General features: G+C 40.0%; 1 protein-coding gene across 4 annotated transcripts; it reads left to right on the forward strand.

Annotated features, from left to right (window-relative positions):
- LOC135238010 (uncharacterized) lies at positions 1 to 14,803 on the forward strand. Of its 4 annotated transcripts, none has more exons than XM_064305626.1 (6): positions 1 to 19; positions 10,570 to 10,746; positions 11,099 to 11,131; positions 12,071 to 12,256; positions 12,912 to 13,020; positions 14,627 to 14,803. In XM_064305626.1, the coding sequence occupies exons 2-6, from the start codon at positions 10,633 to 10,635 to the stop codon at positions 14,788 to 14,790; spliced, it is 606 nt and encodes a 201-aa protein (XP_064161696.1). In that variant the 5' UTR covers positions 1 to 19; positions 10,570 to 10,632; the 3' UTR covers positions 14,791 to 14,803. The 4 variants fall into 4 exon arrangements, with proteins under 4 accessions (XP_064161696.1, XP_064161695.1, XP_064161698.1 ...); XM_064305625.1 differs by lacking the exon at positions 1 to 19 and adding an exon at positions 7,253 to 7,751; XM_064305628.1 differs by lacking the exon at positions 1 to 19 and adding an exon at positions 7,256 to 7,751 and having other exon boundaries at positions 13,765 to 14,803.
- Positions 14,804 to 16,767: the final 1,964 nt, after the last annotated feature.

The raw sequence follows: 16,767 nt of genomic DNA on the forward strand, positions 1-16,767 counted from the left end.
CAGCTGATCCAAGGCAAGCGTAAGTTCCGTATTTTTCCTTAATTAAAACAAAAGAGTTTAACACAATTTAACGCACGGCTTAATATAGCCTAATTATGTCAGTAAAAAAATATATATATCTGCATACATACAGGTAGTGTATCCCACGCACTCCTTTCTCAGTTACACAGTTACACAAACACATTTTACAATCTATGCCGGCAAGATGTTAATAAGATTGCTAAACACATTGTGACATACAGGTATTCAAAATATTAAAATTTCAGTTATGGGGCCATTAGATTTCTAGCTAGTTGCTCTCTTAACAACACATCTACTAATTTTAGATTTCAAGGGGGTCGGTGACAGCTTTTGAAACAACAAATATGTATTTGCTAGCAGTAGTAGTTTGTGGATGGATTATGATTGAGTAAATGTATAATCATAATTATGTATTTAATATGAAATAAATAAATAAGGATTTAAAATAGAGTTTCACTGAAAAACAACGGAACAGGGAGCACTTCAACAGATTAGGCTGCCCTGCCCTACTGAAATTGTTTATAGCAATTGCTGTCCTCAAACCATTGAGACTTCTGTTTTACAGTACAGTGTAGTATTTTAATTAAAACGTTAGCGTGAGCAAAAAATTAAAATAAAAAAAGGCCCGTGGTCCTTTTATCTCTTTTTCAAATAACGAAACAAAAACGTCCTAGTACTAAAGCCCGTAGAACGTTGCACCGAAAAACGTCCTAGTGCTCATGTAAGTCCCTAGGCCTCCCTATCAGACCTGATACTGTAAAGGCAATGAGCCGCACCTGGGCTGGTTACCAGTCAAACTCTGGCGTGCATGCTTGCTGGTCATGCCGCCACTGTTCAAGGTCCTGAAGGCCCTGCCTGCTGCCAGTGTACAAGGCTCTGAGCAGGAAACACATGACAGCAGCCAACAAGTGAGAGGACAGCTCATGCATTTAAAGCATATTTTCCTCCATGCCACTGAACCAATATTACTTTCTTCTTAGCTGCAACAAACTGTGATGACAAGAAGAGGGAATTCAGTAAATCATGGTTCACCATTTTCTTGCCATGTTTCCTTGATACTCCTTGTTAATTTCATATTACACTTACTAACTTCCTTGTGCTGAGTCACTGGTACTGACCTCTACCAGGAACCAAGTTTTTGAAACACACATCAAAATTCACACCCAGCACTCTGTCTGAGACTGAGAAGTGCGGTTGTTTTCTTTCTGACTGCGACTGGGTATCAGTACTCTAACCTCATCTGAATATATATTTGTTATGTTAATCACGATGTAATGAGAACATTGAGATCTTAACCGGTAACTGGCATACACAATTAATTTGCCCGCTGAAATCGCATCTCAAATTTTATCAATCCGCTACCGCCAATTTCTCTGTCTTCTATGGCGAGTGTTTTTTTTTCTCTATTTAATCAGTTTTTGCGATTGGCATAGATAGCTAAAAAATGGCACTGATTGGGCGGTTACGACATCAGTCTGGACTGTCGGGACCCCATGCCAAGGTTTACCTGATCTGGCAGACATTTTGCCCCTGTCCACTGCCAACTTGTCAATTATAAACTCTGGAGAAAGGGGCATTCTGGGAGTAAAGCTGGTTCTGTGGAATAAACAGGCAGGACTTGTTTTGGACAGAATGGCAGCCTGGTACTGTTCTCCTGTTGTCTCTATTGAGCGGAACTGGGTGGCCAGGTCCTGTGCTTGTTTTTTTTGTTTAGTTTTTTTTTCTTTTTTTAAGCAGAGGGCCCAATGTAGGCACGCTTGGGCATTTGCCAGCTTGTGGAGTTCAGGAGGGTGACTGTATTTTCTGGGATGAACTCCAGCACCCCATTGGAGTGAAACAGAACCAGGCAGAAAACATGCACTGTTTGACCCCACAGCTCGAGTAGAAATCAGATGCCCCTCTGTTTTATAATGGCAACACATGGCCTCAGATTTTATTTGGACTGATCTGTCGATAGCGCGTCCTCTGAAGTTACAGGCAGACAGGAGAGGGCTAACCGGGCTGAGCCAGGTTGTTTACCCGCAAAGATATATGAGCGACTCTTCTGTTTTGACATCAGAATGAAAAAAGTCATTTATAAAGAAAGACAGCGATTCCACTAATTAGGAATAATTGACATAAACTGCCTCAGGAAATACTGTAGAATCTCTGCATTGTTGATATTCAGGTAAACAAATGCTGTCCCTTTATGTAAGTTCTGACTGCCTAAAAAAACATGAGTTTACATTCACAAACGTCCATTGTGTACATTCACCGGCTTGCTTTGTGAGGGAATGCTGAAACTGTGGATCGAGTGATACGTCTGGCTATGGTTTTTGTTGCAGTGTACAGAGAGTTTGGGATCTTTGTATACACATGGTGTGAAAATTATGAAATCAGCAGAATTCATAGTTATTTGCAATTCTTAGAAAGCCAGGCACCAAAAAGACCTCAGAAGTGATTATAAAGCCTAGATCAATTTTAACCATCATATTTGTTATTTACTATTTAAATTGTCATTAACGTTATTCCAAAATACTTGTGAAATGTATTACATAGATTTCAATAATCACCAAGCTCATGGTTAAGGATAAAAAGTAGCATATACTTCACATAAGTTTTTTTTTCTTCTCATTTTCCTTTCTTTTCAGGTATTTTCATGCCAATGCAATCATTCTGTTTTACCATGCATTTTTTATTTTTTATCCATGTGCCAAGAGTTAATAACTAAACAAAAAATTACAGAGCTCAGGCTTAAATGTGATTCATCCAATCGTAGCAGATTTGATTCTCTCTTTATAGTCACGTGTGAACTAATTCATTGCTGCCTATATTACAAGAGCAGATATGACAATGCCTCGTGTTCAAGTTTGCTAGATAATATACCACACATCTTTGTGGATTACTGAAGCACACACCTCTATGAATTATGTTTCTGATGATATATTTTTAGATTCATTAATTTGGGATAATTCAAATGTGACACACACCCACACGTGCATGCACATGCACGCACACACCCACACACACGGCCTGTGACTGTTGCACACATGCACACTACAGTAGGGTGCAGTGGGGCCAGTACGAACTCTGCAGTATTACATAGTTGGTGATGGTGCAATCGCACTACCAAGGACACTTTATCTTCAACCTCTTTTGTGTACTGTATTTCTTTGGACCTAATCGATTTCTCTCTGAAATACCTCCTCAAGGTCTCCGGTCATTGACTATGATACAGGCCTTCAATTTAGACTTTGTAGCCATATAACCTTGTTGTGCTTATGCGTTTCGGCCGAAGTCAAATGCCAGAAGAGAAAGGAAAAACAATAGGTGACATATCTGTTGGTGTTATCTTGATTGATTAAGATTGTTTATCTTGTTACCCCTTAGTGTATATAGCTCTGTTGCATATTAGCATGGTGTACAGCCAAATAACTATTCTTAAAGAATAAAAGAATAGTTCTGTAACAAAAAAAATAGAGATATGTACTGTAAATTAAACCTGTTCAGCAAAGCAAAGATAATGACTGATTTAAAGGTACATGCATAAGGGCATTGCTGGTGTCGGTGTTCAGCTGGACTGTGTCACAAGGTCAGCTGTCACACAGTGCCGTGGACTATAGTTGAATAATGAGTGTAATAAAGTGGCATAGAACACATAGTAGTTACATGTGTGGAAGTCATCACTTGTACCCCCTTGAATGTGCAACATTTTCCCTTAAGTTTCTAGTTTAGTCTATAAGAGATTAGGTTAAAACAATAAACTCTATGGCACAGATTCACTTAACAACACTGGATACACGCAATGTACATGCAACATTTTTATAGCTCACACGTAAATTCTGTATGTTTGCGTTGATAGCATTTCAAATGATAAAGCCATTACCATAATCAAATATCATTGGTGTATGTCTTACTGTAAGTTTTTAATAAATGGGACAATGTTGACACACTTGTTTTTACACAGGCCTCATTCTCTGAGGGAGGGGTTGGGGTGAAGAAACGTCAGTGTAAATCTGTACCACCCCAAAGCGTAGGTGCTTGCTGATATGACCTGGGCTGTGTGGAAGTGGAAGGTCAGCACAGAATGTATATTATCAAGAGCCTGACGTCTATGATACACCAATTCACTCTCGTAAACACGCTACTCAATATCTTTTGTAATGTATGTGAGGGTGCCTGGTGTACGTGGGTAAAGTAATTGGCAGCCCAGAATGCAGTGACGTTAGATCACGCTGTCTAAACATAATAATTGTCTTAACTCTGCCCTCTGGTGGACATTATTACTCAATACCAATCATTCCATATAAATTAGAAATGCAAGGGGAAAATCCTGTTTTTCTTGATGTTCTTAAAGTCATTTGGAAAAATACAAGGGTGTTTCTTAGAAGTATTTAGGACAGAATATCCACCACATTAAGTGCTTATGTGGTTGGATTCTTTTTTTTTGTAATTCAAATGTTAGGAAACAAATAGGATCATTTACCCTTAGAGAGATCACAGATTTATAGAATTGCTTAAGATCAGGTATGGTCATCTTAACAAGCATGAACAATGTTACTTAATGAAAACAACATTGTGTAAATGTTGTCAACAAGACACAAAAACAGTGTAACATAATAGGCAAGAAAAGAGCTTTCCCTCTCAAAATATAAACTACAAATATTGGAAGAGTGTTCTCTGGTACTTTTTTTTGTCAAAACAAGGCATTCTTACATTTCTGAGCACAAAGCAAACACATTAAGTCAATTGCAGAGTGCTTTGCTGGAGTTTAAACCTCTTTAAACCCCTGTAGACCACAGAACTGCATTACAACTGGAAAGGTTCATCGGTGTTTCACAGATTTAGACAGCTGTTCCAGTCGTGAATTCAGTTTGGTGGTTCAGGTGTTTAAACCTGAGGTTTAAAACTCCAGCTAAGCATACTGCAATTGAGCCATTATGATTTCTACACACGGGAAACGTTTAAGGTGTTTTCGACTCCCTATCTGTTCAGGGTCTATGCGAGTGCGTTATCTCCTGAAGTGGTCACAAACAGCCTTTCAGTAAGCCCACGACGTTCAGCTGACAGCGCCAGGAATCTTGCCTCCGCCCCCGGCGTGTGTATCCGCAATATGTCAGCCCACGCTCTGAAATTCCGACATTCCCACAGGATCACAAATCCACTTGTTCAGAAAGGGCTCGATGTGTAGCTGTGTAACCTAAGAATACGCTGCTTTAACTCCTAAACTGTCGCATCGCACTGCAGTCACAAGCGACACCTTTCCAATTGGACGTAAATACAGTAGCACTGAACGTACTGTTTTATCTGACATAAGGTCGCTATTTTGCCTCAATGAAAAAAGATGTCAGGGGCACCTGAATGCATTTATTTAATTGTTTTCTCTGCTGGAAATTCCAGCTAAGCGCAGCTGGGATTCCAAGATGGTTTAAGTTGCGTTTTTATACACTATCTGGTCAAAGCTGGTCTTTTTAAAGTTGACTGAGGTAATTCAGTTAATGCAGCTAAGAGTGGAGAGCTGGCCTGGCTTTAGTAATGAATCAGTATTCCCCCGAACCATATTCACTTGTAATGGATGTATAATAAATGTTTCAACATTGTTTGCAGTTGATCAAAAGTATCTTTGAGAAAGTTAGTCTTCCTTGACGCAGATGCTGCCAGCCCAGCTAAGAATATTTAATGAATACTTGTGCTCTGAATATTTAATGAATACTTGGGCTCGTGTTATGAGAGTAGGCAGTGGAGCGATGGAATTTATAAGGGAAGAGTTGCAGTATTGTTGCTGCTACTCAGACCCTTGTGTCTTCGATGAGAATTTCCACAGAGCTGCTGTTATAAACGCGGAGAATGGGTTCCCAAGCCTACCTTATTCTGCATGAGTTTACAGATCCATCTCAAAGGATTCCTGGGTCTCCAGAGTGCACTGCAAAGCCCAGAGACTTACTCTGCTGAATATGCCTTTCTGTGAAGCAGTGCTTGCTGCTTCATGTAACTTCATATGAAATTTACTTTGAACTCATTTTCTTCTTGTCTTCTGCTTTTGAACAAATGCACTTGAAGCAGAGCTGAACGGATTCAGTGTTTTTAAGAAGACACTAAACGAGAGAATAATTCAAGTGAATTCCTCTCTCAATTCAAGGACTCTTATCATGCATACAGTAGCAATGACTGACATGCGTAACGGGCAGCCTTGCTTGCTAAACAAACTGATGATTTCTAGGTCATATGTAATGTAATGTACACTTCATGTCCTGTTCTACGTTTTGCCCAACTGGAGTTTGATGCTTTTTAGAAAACTCAAAAAAAGTTTGATATAGCTCAGGAGGTAAGAGCGGTTGTCTGGCAGTCAGAGGGTTGCCGGTTCGATCCCCCGCCCTGGGCGTGTCGAAGTGTCCCTGAGCAAGACACCTAACCCCTAATTGCTCCCAACGAGCTGATTGGTACATTGCATGGCAGCCTTTCACCGTTGGTGTGTGAGTGTATGAGTGAATGGGTGAATGAGAGGCATCAATTGTAAAGCGCTTTGGATAAAAGCGCTATATAAATGCAGTCCATTTACCATTACCATTCAATTACTTGCCAATTAAATGCAAGATCCATTGTATTTACAGAGAGAGAAAAAAGCTCTGTGCACACACTATGTCTGTAGATGCATTTTCTTCTGACAGTTTATTGTTTGCAAAGAGGCAAGCTTAGGAAGACAAGCTATTTGCAGAACAAGCACATAAAGCAGATGTTTCATGGGACATAAAGTTGTGTCAGTTTTGTCGAGGGGACGAAGGGCTAAGAAAATATGGCTCCAGCTCTCACCCGTGGAGAAAAATAGCTGTTCAAATTCAGAGCTCTGGATTCATCTCCTCATCTACCAAAACAAAGCCAGCACAGCTGTCAGTGACATCACTGGGTACTGCTTACTTTGATAAGCACTGTCAATCATTGGTTAAAAATAAATAAATAATAAATAAATAAATCTTACACAACTAGGATTCTTAGAGGAAACTGTCCATTAACTTGTCCAGATGCTGAAAAAAATGTTAAGGCACGGATAGTAATATGAGTAAAACAATAATAATAATAATAATCATTTTTGCTATTTTGCTCTAGCAACCAATATTCCTATGTGTAATCCATTATTTACTCTTATTTATTCTACTTAGTACAATCACTTACTACAATATTTCTTATTGTTTTTTTTGTTTATTTTATTTTTTTTGCTACAGTATTTCTTATTGTCTTTTTTTTCTTGGAAAACTAGCATTAAAAGGGCTGACACACAATCAGAGTGTTTTTGTGATGTCCTGAAAGCGCTGAGACCGGGGCAGAATGGGCCGGCTCGGAACACTGCTGATCACAAACAGGCGGGTGAGAAAGGGGCGCGGCGAATAAAAGGGCGATTGTTGGCGCGGCGGTGAGGGGGCAGGGGCACGGCCCGGGTTTCTGAGCTCCCTTTCAACCCCACAATCGACAAACGCGAGAGGCTGCGCGTCAGGCTGCTGTATCAGCTGCGCGGCTCCTCAAGACTTCCCAGGAGCCCGTTCACCACCGGAACCTCGGGGTCCCGAGGGGAAACGCAGATCATAGCCGTTCCCGACGGCCCGCCTGGCTACTTCTCAGTGGCACCCCTCTGCACCCTGGTCGCTAGACGCTTCGGGCTTCTCGACCTGCAGAAGCTCGCCGAGAGGAACCAAGAGCAACCAGGAGGAAACGGTCGGACAGGAAGAGAGCCAGTTATGGACTTTATTAAATCACTGGTGAGTTTCTTTTTGAGAATTGCTTTTCCTTTTTTTCCTCGGAGATGTTTTTTTGACCTACCATACCCAGAAAACTGTCTGATCTGTATGAATAAAGATTTTGTGGGCCTATGTTCTATATTAAGTTTAGATTCTCTTTGGAAACAAATAGAAGTAGGCTATGTCAGTGAACACAGTTTTTAAGGCTACTAGCAGAAACTACAGATGGAATTTGCAGAGGCGTAAAAATCAGTTATGCCTGAAATCTATTTTAATTATACTGACAACTTTTAATTCTGGAAGCTATTGGTTCTGTAATATTCAGGACAATGGCTTGCATATTATAATCATATGTCATAAATACAACATACAAAAGCAACTTTACTTACTCCTGTCTGTTAGTACTTTATGCTCATTTGAGCTACATAATTGAATCAATTTGATTATTGACTTAGCATCCATTTCAAACTTCTGAAACATACTTGCATCCAATGTCCATCAGTTGTAAGGTAAATTATGACATAAATAGGTCTGAAATAGGTATTCTTTGTATCATTGTCATCCTTCATTTTACAGTTCTTTAATTTACCAGTTAAATCCCATTTAGATCAACATTTGGTTTAATAGGAGACAAAGGGTGCATGTGTTTGGGGTGTTGTGTTCTCTTGTGTGTGTGTGGTGGTGGTGGAGTGGGGGGTGTAAGTCTGCAGTCACGTGAAAACAATTTTAACATTTCCAAAGTAGGCAAGGAAACAAATTATGTTGTTTTGAAAATTCTAAAATTGTTGCCCATTTAGCGAATTACACCTTACTTAGAGATAACACAGTATTTGGTTAATTTTGTGTAATTAAGAGGTATTTACACACACGTGCAGGACCTGCAGAAAGAAGAAAACGATCAGAAAGCCTACAATAAAAATAGGGTTAATTACAGTCCAGGTCTCCACACTGATTACCCTAAGTTCCGTCCATAACATTTCCCCCACAGTTAAGAGCCAAGCAGCTAAGTGCATATGCACAGAATAAAAAATGAGAAAATATCAGCATATTTTATATGCAAGTGGATGGAATTTTACAGCTCATGCCAACAACTTAAACACAGATGCAGAAAATGCAATGTAATGGGGTGACATTAACTAGTTTCTAAAAACCTTTACAATGGGGACTGAATAGCTTTGCAATCCATCTATCAGCCAATCAGATTTGATTTCATGTAGCACTGTATAGCTTCCATTGAAGAGAGAATCAATGCAGGCTGGAGCAGATATAACAAAGGAGTGAAGATTCAAGCATTACCAACAATAAATAAGTCACTACAGTGGACAGATAAAAAATCTGTAATAATGAAAAAACATTCCCAAACTGTATACTGTCTAGATATAGGGAGATTTCCAAGCAAGGCATTCCTGACTATTGAGTTGATGGAAGAGCACAGCAAAAAATTGTCACGTCCAAGAAAAGAGAAAAATGGATTGAAATCCCTTTGGTTTGAAAAAAATGGCAAAACACAAGAAACTCCACAAGCAGACTCACCTTTGCTGACTGGTAGATAGCATAATGAAGCTAACCTGAAACTATGCTCTAACATATACAAAAAAATAAGAACATAGAAGTTAAGGAAATAAACAACTATCATAAATCCAGATCACGGCACAGTAGCAGATGAAGTGGATGTGGGATTATGGGATGTCAGGGTTGAGGGCAGCCAGCTGTGGGGGGAATCTGGAAACGGAATAAGAGGAGAACAACAGGGAGCTTGTTCATAGCAGTACAAAGCATAGCATCATTGACGTGTTGACACATTATACAGTGCCCTACAGCACACTGTAATTCAGCCCACACCTAGGAGGCATCTTTGAAGCTTGGCAGGAGCCTTAAGTAGATGATGGCAACGGAGATACGGGTGAAAATGGTGGGCATGCCGTGGAGAGGATGTTTAAACTTGAGGAAAGCCTGGATTCAATCAATATTTGTCTTAAACTTTGACTCTGACAAATTTGACTTTGACAAATAAATGAAAGTGTTTGCCTTTTTCTTCACAAATACAGTTGAACTCTCCAAACTGGAAGAACATTTTTTTGCAGATAGTCAGTCCTACAGTGAAGTCCTTAACTGATTTTTTTTTGGAGCCCTACAATTGAAACTTTTGCAGCTTTTGGGGGTCATGGGTAACTAGCAGCCTCAGACTGTGACAGTCTTGTGGGAATATGTGAAATAATAAACTCACCGGAGTGCACTAGAGCGGTCATCAGAGCTAGAGCAATCATCAGAGCTAGAGCAGTCATCAGAGCTAGAGCAGCCACCAGAGCTAGAGCAGTCATCAGAGCTAGAGCAGTCATCAGATCTAGAGCAGTCATCAGAGCTAGAGCAATCATCAGAGCTAGAGCAGTCATCAGATCTAGAGCAGTCATTAGAGCTAGAGCAATCATCAGAGCTAGAGCAGTCATCAGATCTAGAGCAGTCATCAGATCTAGAGCAGCCATCAGAGTCACAACAGTGATTAGAGCTAGAGCAGTCATCAGATCTAGAGCGGCCACCAGAGCTAGAGCAATCATCAGAGTCACAACAGTGATTAGAGCTATAGAGCAGTCATCAGCGCTAGATAAGTAGCATTAAGTCAGTGATCACACAGTGTGATCGGAAGCTAATGATGGGGAAATAGCACTGGTGACACGATCAGCGTTAACACAAGGACCAAAGCACAGGGTGTTCCTAACATTGAAAGTCTGAGTATGAAGAACAGAGTGCAGTAATCTGGTTCTAAGATATATGATAAAATAATTACAGACTGAATGAATGAATTCATAAATAATGAATGGCTTTTTTTCTCTTGGGTAAGGCCAAAGGCAGCAAAGAGCCAGAGGGCACATCTAAACCAGAGAAAGAACAGAAGTCCCTGAAGATGGAGAAGAGCCCTCCCGCTGGAGGGGCTGCCCCGGCACCCTCAGAGCCCAAAGAGCAGGACCCCAACGCAAAGGAGTCGGGCAGCACCTTCAGCAAGATCTTCAGGCAGAAGGTTAAAGACGCCATCTCCTCAGACACATAGAAAGGCACATTCGTTTAAGAAATCTGCTCACAGATTTACTAACAACAGCACTAATCATGGATTGAGACTGGATGTGCGTATTCAAAATGTACCATTTATCTTGGAAGTTCAATTGTACGATGAAAAGAGGAGCCAAGTTTCTGTGAACCGACACATTTGGCAATCTTACCCAAATGTTTTTTTCCTCTGCAGTAATAGAAGGGGAATGAACATCTGGCTATATGAAGCTCTGGGAGAAATGAAATCAAGTTACTCGTCATTTCTAATAAATGTATACTGCCTGTTTAACAAAATGTCATTCTCTCTATTTTCAAAATTTCAGTCTTTGAAGGACACCCAACCTGCTGCAACAAATGTAAGTATCATAACACAAATCTGTAACATTTCCATAACTTAAACCTGACTGGTGCCATCAAACTGTATTCCAACACATCTTAAATGTACCGAAGACACAGAAATGACCTGTAAAATTATTTTGATCAAAATTCGTATGTAAGGATATTTTATGATATGAATTATACAGTGCCACAACACAGGAATAAGAGCTACTGTTGGCTTTTAATCTCATCAAGACAGAGACTATATCACATTTTTGAGTGTTTAATTGGTTATCTTGAATTTGGCATCCATTTTGTTATAACAGGTGTAGCCTCCTTTCAATAGAGTGCCACAGTGATGATGTGTTTTTGCAGGTCAACCTGGAAGTTTCTACCGCCATGTGGTCCCTTGGCAGATTTCCAATGCATTTTTCCCATAGGGATTTCGATTTCTTTAGAAAACAAGATCTGTAGTTAACATAAGCTTAAGAGAGTTTCACATTTTGTTCTACGATATAAATTACACCCATTAATCTCTCAACCGTGAGTTTCAAAGCAGTTGTGTGCTTTAAAAAGTTACTCTCAAGTTGCTATATTGAAACTACAAAGGTTGTTGGCGGACTCGTATGTAAACTTGAGTGGTGGGTAGTGGAATGTAACCGTTGTAGGTCTCTGCAGAAATCAAAATTTCTATGGGAAAAAAATCACTGGAAATCTGCCGAGGGAACCCATGGCTCATAAACTCACTTCCGGGTTTTAGGACTACAAATTGTGGAACTCTAATTGACCTTTAAACAGATCAATCAACAGCAATTGGTTTATCAATTAGAAGAACAGCCATCACCTGAAGCAGGTGGAGTCCACACTGTTAAAGAGTTGCATTTAATTTTCTCAACTTGTGTATTTTTTTTCTCCATTTGGATTGCGAGCATCCATTTTGTTTTTCTTCTCAAAATCCCTCCCGCCACCTTGATCAGGCTCCACAGGAGGCGGACCCTGCAGCCGCTAACAAAGCCAGCAAGGCTGCTCCACCGCCCGAAGCGGCGGAAAGCAAAGGGAAAGCTCCCGTGAAAAACTCCAGCAAGAAGGAGCTGCCGAAACTGACTCTGGGCGTCCCGTCAGCCAGTAAAGACAACGCCTTCATCAAATTCTTCCGCCCAAAGGTAGCGCAGCACCTAACCATGTAAACCAATACCAAAGCTACTCAAATCCATATACAATAAGTCTTTATTTTTTAACACAGTACTGGTATTTCAGTTGGAAATTAGGACACCAGAAGCCAAGCCATCAATAATGAAACCAGACTGGGTTTAATGGAAAGCATGACAACTGGGCTAAATTTGCACTGACTTGGCCTTATGTTCTAATTGGAAGTGAGATGGATGTCTAACCAGGATCCGCTTTGTGTCTGCTTTGCGTACCGACTGAGGAAGAGGAGGAGCGGCCAGCAGGGGGAACAGAGAGAGTAATGTGCTGATGAATGTTCCGTCTCTCGTTTCACCGCTCTCGTACACTTCCGTTTGTCCGCAGCGACGGGGTCCAACAGTACCAAACAAACAAAGATCTCCATTGATTTTTCCATAAAACAGCGGCACTGTATAATAGACAAAATTAGCAGCCGGATGTATGCTGCACACTGGTACAGCAGGTTTTGTTTGTGTTTGCTAAATTACTTTAATTTTTCATTTGTTTCCAGAAGGTCCCCCCCAACCCCCGCAACGGATACCCCTACGATAATTTATCAAAGAAGAACGGTTTGTGGTAACAATCAGCATTATTGTTCCTTTTGTTTTTTTCCCTTTCCTTTCTCGTGTAAAGGTTGACCCTTCGAAGGCAGATACGCTTGAGGCGTCCTCTCTGGATAAAGCAGCAAAGCAGGAAGGGAAGAAAGCAGAAAAATCCAAAAGTCTTGCTTCCTGCTTTAAGTGTAAGGTAGGAAAACTCATTCACCTCAATATTAACAGAGAGCACAATTTCACATTACATTATGCAGATCCAGAGCAGCTTGAAAAGATTTAGCTTTTTTTTTTACACAGTATACATTTACACAGTTAGATATTCAAGTTTATCCCGTACAAGTGAAAAATGGCAGTGTCCTTCCTAGGAACTGAACCTGCAACCTTTAGGTTACAAGCTCAGTTCCTATTATACAACACTGCTGCCCCCTGCTGCTAATTTCACTAAAATAAACAGAACACACTGTCTCTATCATTCACCCTTGTGTCCAATGATTTTTTCTTTAATTAATTTTAACTGAACTATTGGCCACAGTACAAGCCACACAGCACACCACAGGAGAGCTAGTGCTGTTCTCGGTAGAGGTGTACAGTATCATTCTCTGAGGACAACTGGCTATTTGTAGGTTCCTAGTAAATATCTGGGGGTCCTTGTGCAGTGGTAACCTCTCATGAACTTGGGCCAAATTAAACCCACTGCCTAAAGTGAACTGGCAGGCATAGACTGTGAATGGCACAGTCTGTTCCTCACAGTCTGTCTTAAACTAGTCATGTCTTTCATTCAGAGCTTGTAGCAAGTGCTTTTTCATTTTAATGACGTTGAAGGTTGCTGTTGTTGTCGTTATTATCGTTATTCATAGTAGTCAGAACTCCAGATTGAGATTAAAATGTGAATGAACTGCATGCTATGATATGATATGTTGTTTCACACACAGAACCCTAAACAGCAGTGATCCCATGTGGCTGATACTCCTGAAAAGGCCTTATAACACCACTATGCCTGCTGCCCGAGTTGCTTTGCTGTGACGAGAGGAAACGAAGAAAATTAGCTTTTGTGTTTGTTAGTTTTTCCTTTTATTATATGTCGCCATTATAGAACAGGACCAGATAGCTCTGATCCTACAGGCCTAATGTGCCTGAAGCATTGTGTTTCACCCAGGAACTTAACCACTTGATTAAACTAGTTACTGTCTTGCTTGAACCATTTCAGTTTCCACTCACTATTTAATTTATAATGATGGTAATGGATTGCACTTATATAGCATCTTCAATTTCATAGTTTACAGTGAAGTGGGAACCTCACCTCAAACACCACCAAGGTGTAGCACCCACTTGCGTGAGGCATGGCATCCATTTTGTAACTGTACACTCACCATAAATCAGCTGGGGTAGACAGTGAGGGATTTATGAGGAGTGTGATGGAGAAGAAAAAATGTTGGAAGCCCCTACAGGGCTACAGTTCAGCAGGCCTGATTTATAACATTGGCTGGCTGCTGTTATCTTTTGTGAGAAGACAACTATTTTATTTAACGACTCTGCCTCCTTGTTTCAATATGTACAAATGTACGGCCCTGTTACATACAATAAATTGAGAGCTTATTGTACACTGTCTTAGGAAAGCTCTGATAGAACCTTCTGTTGCATCACTAAAAGCCTAATCGGCACATTATACAATGGCTGCTAAGAGGACAAATGTACTCAATGCCTTAACCAAGCTTATGTTCGCCTTTTTGTTTTTTGTTTTTTCTAAATGGGTTACATTTCGGCTTACGCCCCCACCCTTTTTGTATACTCCAGTTTCTTACCTCTGTCTGGTGGGGGTAGCCACGGATGACCCCTTTCCCTCGCCTTGCCACTCGACTGACACGACCTCCGTGGGATTTATCTTCATCGTAGGCGGGGCTTCATCAAAGGGGAGGGGTCAGACTGTCATACTGTACATCGGGTTATATAATAAATAATTTTCACCCAATAGTTTCCTGGTTGTTTATTTTACATGGTGTTCCTGTGTCAGATAGAGAAGAGTGCGTATGAGGGGGAAAATAGCCTTTTTTCTTTGATTTCTTTTGATTAATTAATATTCCATTTAATATTCATCTCCAACTGAGTTGATTATGGCAGTCCCACAATGCAGTAAGTCAGACATTTATATTTAGAAATAAGATCGACAGATATACTGAAAATCATACTGTTTTTAAACAAGCGTTACATTTCCTTTTATTCTTACATTTAAATTAAAAAAAAAGATATTGACCAGTGAAAGTGCACATATAATTCAATGAGTGTCAGCTTAATCTTTTAATTAGAGTAGAGGGTAAAGCGCCAATAGGGGGCAGAATGAATGTTTTAAAGGTGTTGAGATTCTGAATTTACCCAATGTCACCTGCAGAGGTCAGGGAAAACAGCTCGGGTAATGATCATCATAGTGACGGAGGAATGCTCCACACATTCAACCCTGAAATACTGAGTGAGGGGGAAAGGAATGCCTTAGACACGCTGTCATCCAGCACTTAATAAATATAAGAAACATAACTAATATCTCAAAATGGATAGCCTGAGACTACCACATGCAAAAAACAATAAATGACTGAAGGGAACTTGAATTAAAACCATCTGGAAATGTGAAATATTTTGCCCCAGCAGCTGGAAAGATACTTTAATTGTCTAAAATCCATAATAACAATTTATGTGATTCATATCTGTTGGCTGAGTACAGTTAAATGCCAAAAGAATGTATTCTGGATCAAGCCTTTGGAACTATCTTCATACAAGACTACTTGTTATCAGCACCCAGTGCAGTGAAGATCTAAAGAAGGTTCCGCATCAGTTCACCGCTATTTGGGGAAAATGATTGTAATGGGCAAACAATCAAAACCATCGCTTCTTCTGGCCATTTTTCTGGATATTTATCTGATAGCAGACTGCATACCGTAGGCCACGCTTGAAAAATTAAACTTTTGCCAAATCCTGTAGGCAAGCAAGCGAGTACATCTCTGTTACGCGATGATGGTCCTTTAATGAAGTCACGCCATGTATTTGGCAAGTCTGTGACATAACAGAATTAAAATCTTCTTCAAATTTGTCCATAATTCTGTTTTTAGCAGATGATTTGGGTTAGCTCCGTAGCTTTGTCCATTTTGCTGGCGTGTTTCAGTCGGGACTTAGATTGCAGCACACACGGAACAGAGGGAGTGGCAGTGGCAGAGGCTCCTCCCTTTTTCCCTAGAAAGTACATGCGTTCATCCAGACTAAAAGTCAATACCTTTTGTACCTCATGAACTATAAACGTCAAAACAATTTTAAACTATTCAACATGTGTACATCAATGTTGCACAGCCACTGGTTTATTCATAATAGTGTTTGAATATTTTAAACAAATTTAGTTTGGGATTTTAACTTTCAATTTCAATAGCTCTTAGGACCTAGAAACTTCAAACCACTTTTAAATTGTTCTCAAACAATGGACACAGGTTGCACAGCCTTAAAAGCTATTGAAATTCCAACCTTTGAAAATTTCATATAAAATAGAATGAGAAGGAAATGGACAAAGCAAAGGCTGTGCAACATGTGACAGTACTCTTGAGCAATCCAATAGGGATTTGGGGTGTCTAGGTCATGTGACCAAAAAGCTATTGAATTTCTAAAATTTGAAATATTCATATAAAATTGCATGAGATAAAAAAGGACAAAGCAAAGACTGATCTAGAGACTAATGTTCTGGACTCCCGCAAGTTCACAGTGACCTCACATAGGTCAGGTGGGGAGTGTGTTGCCTTTAAGGCATTTGTTTAACTTTCTCAAATTTCTACTTTAAATAATTTGTTGGCACCTATTTCTAGTTGAAAATTAGAAGTTGATAATTACTTTACAGTTTAACAAACTCGTTTGTAAAATTAATAATATTTGTCTGTGTGCATCATGCGATGACGTCACTTCCT

Source organism: Anguilla rostrata, chromosome 13 (assembly GCF_018555375.3).
Source record: "Anguilla rostrata isolate EN2019 chromosome 13, ASM1855537v3, whole genome shotgun sequence".
In the NCBI taxonomy this organism is placed as follows: Eukaryota; Metazoa; Chordata; class Actinopteri; order Anguilliformes; family Anguillidae; genus Anguilla; species Anguilla rostrata.

Coding starts and splice junctions, on each gene's coding strand:
- LOC135238010 (XM_064305625.1), top strand. CDS start 7,731: ATGGACTTTATTAAATCACTG. Junction 7,752..10,569: donor TGGACTTTATTAAATCACTG/GTGAGTTTCTTT, acceptor CTCTTGGGTAAG/GCCAAAGGCAGCAAAGAGCC. Junction 12,257..12,911: donor TCAAATTCTTCCGCCCAAAG/GTAGCGCAGCAC, acceptor TCTCGTGTAAAG/GTTGACCCTTCGAAGGCAGA.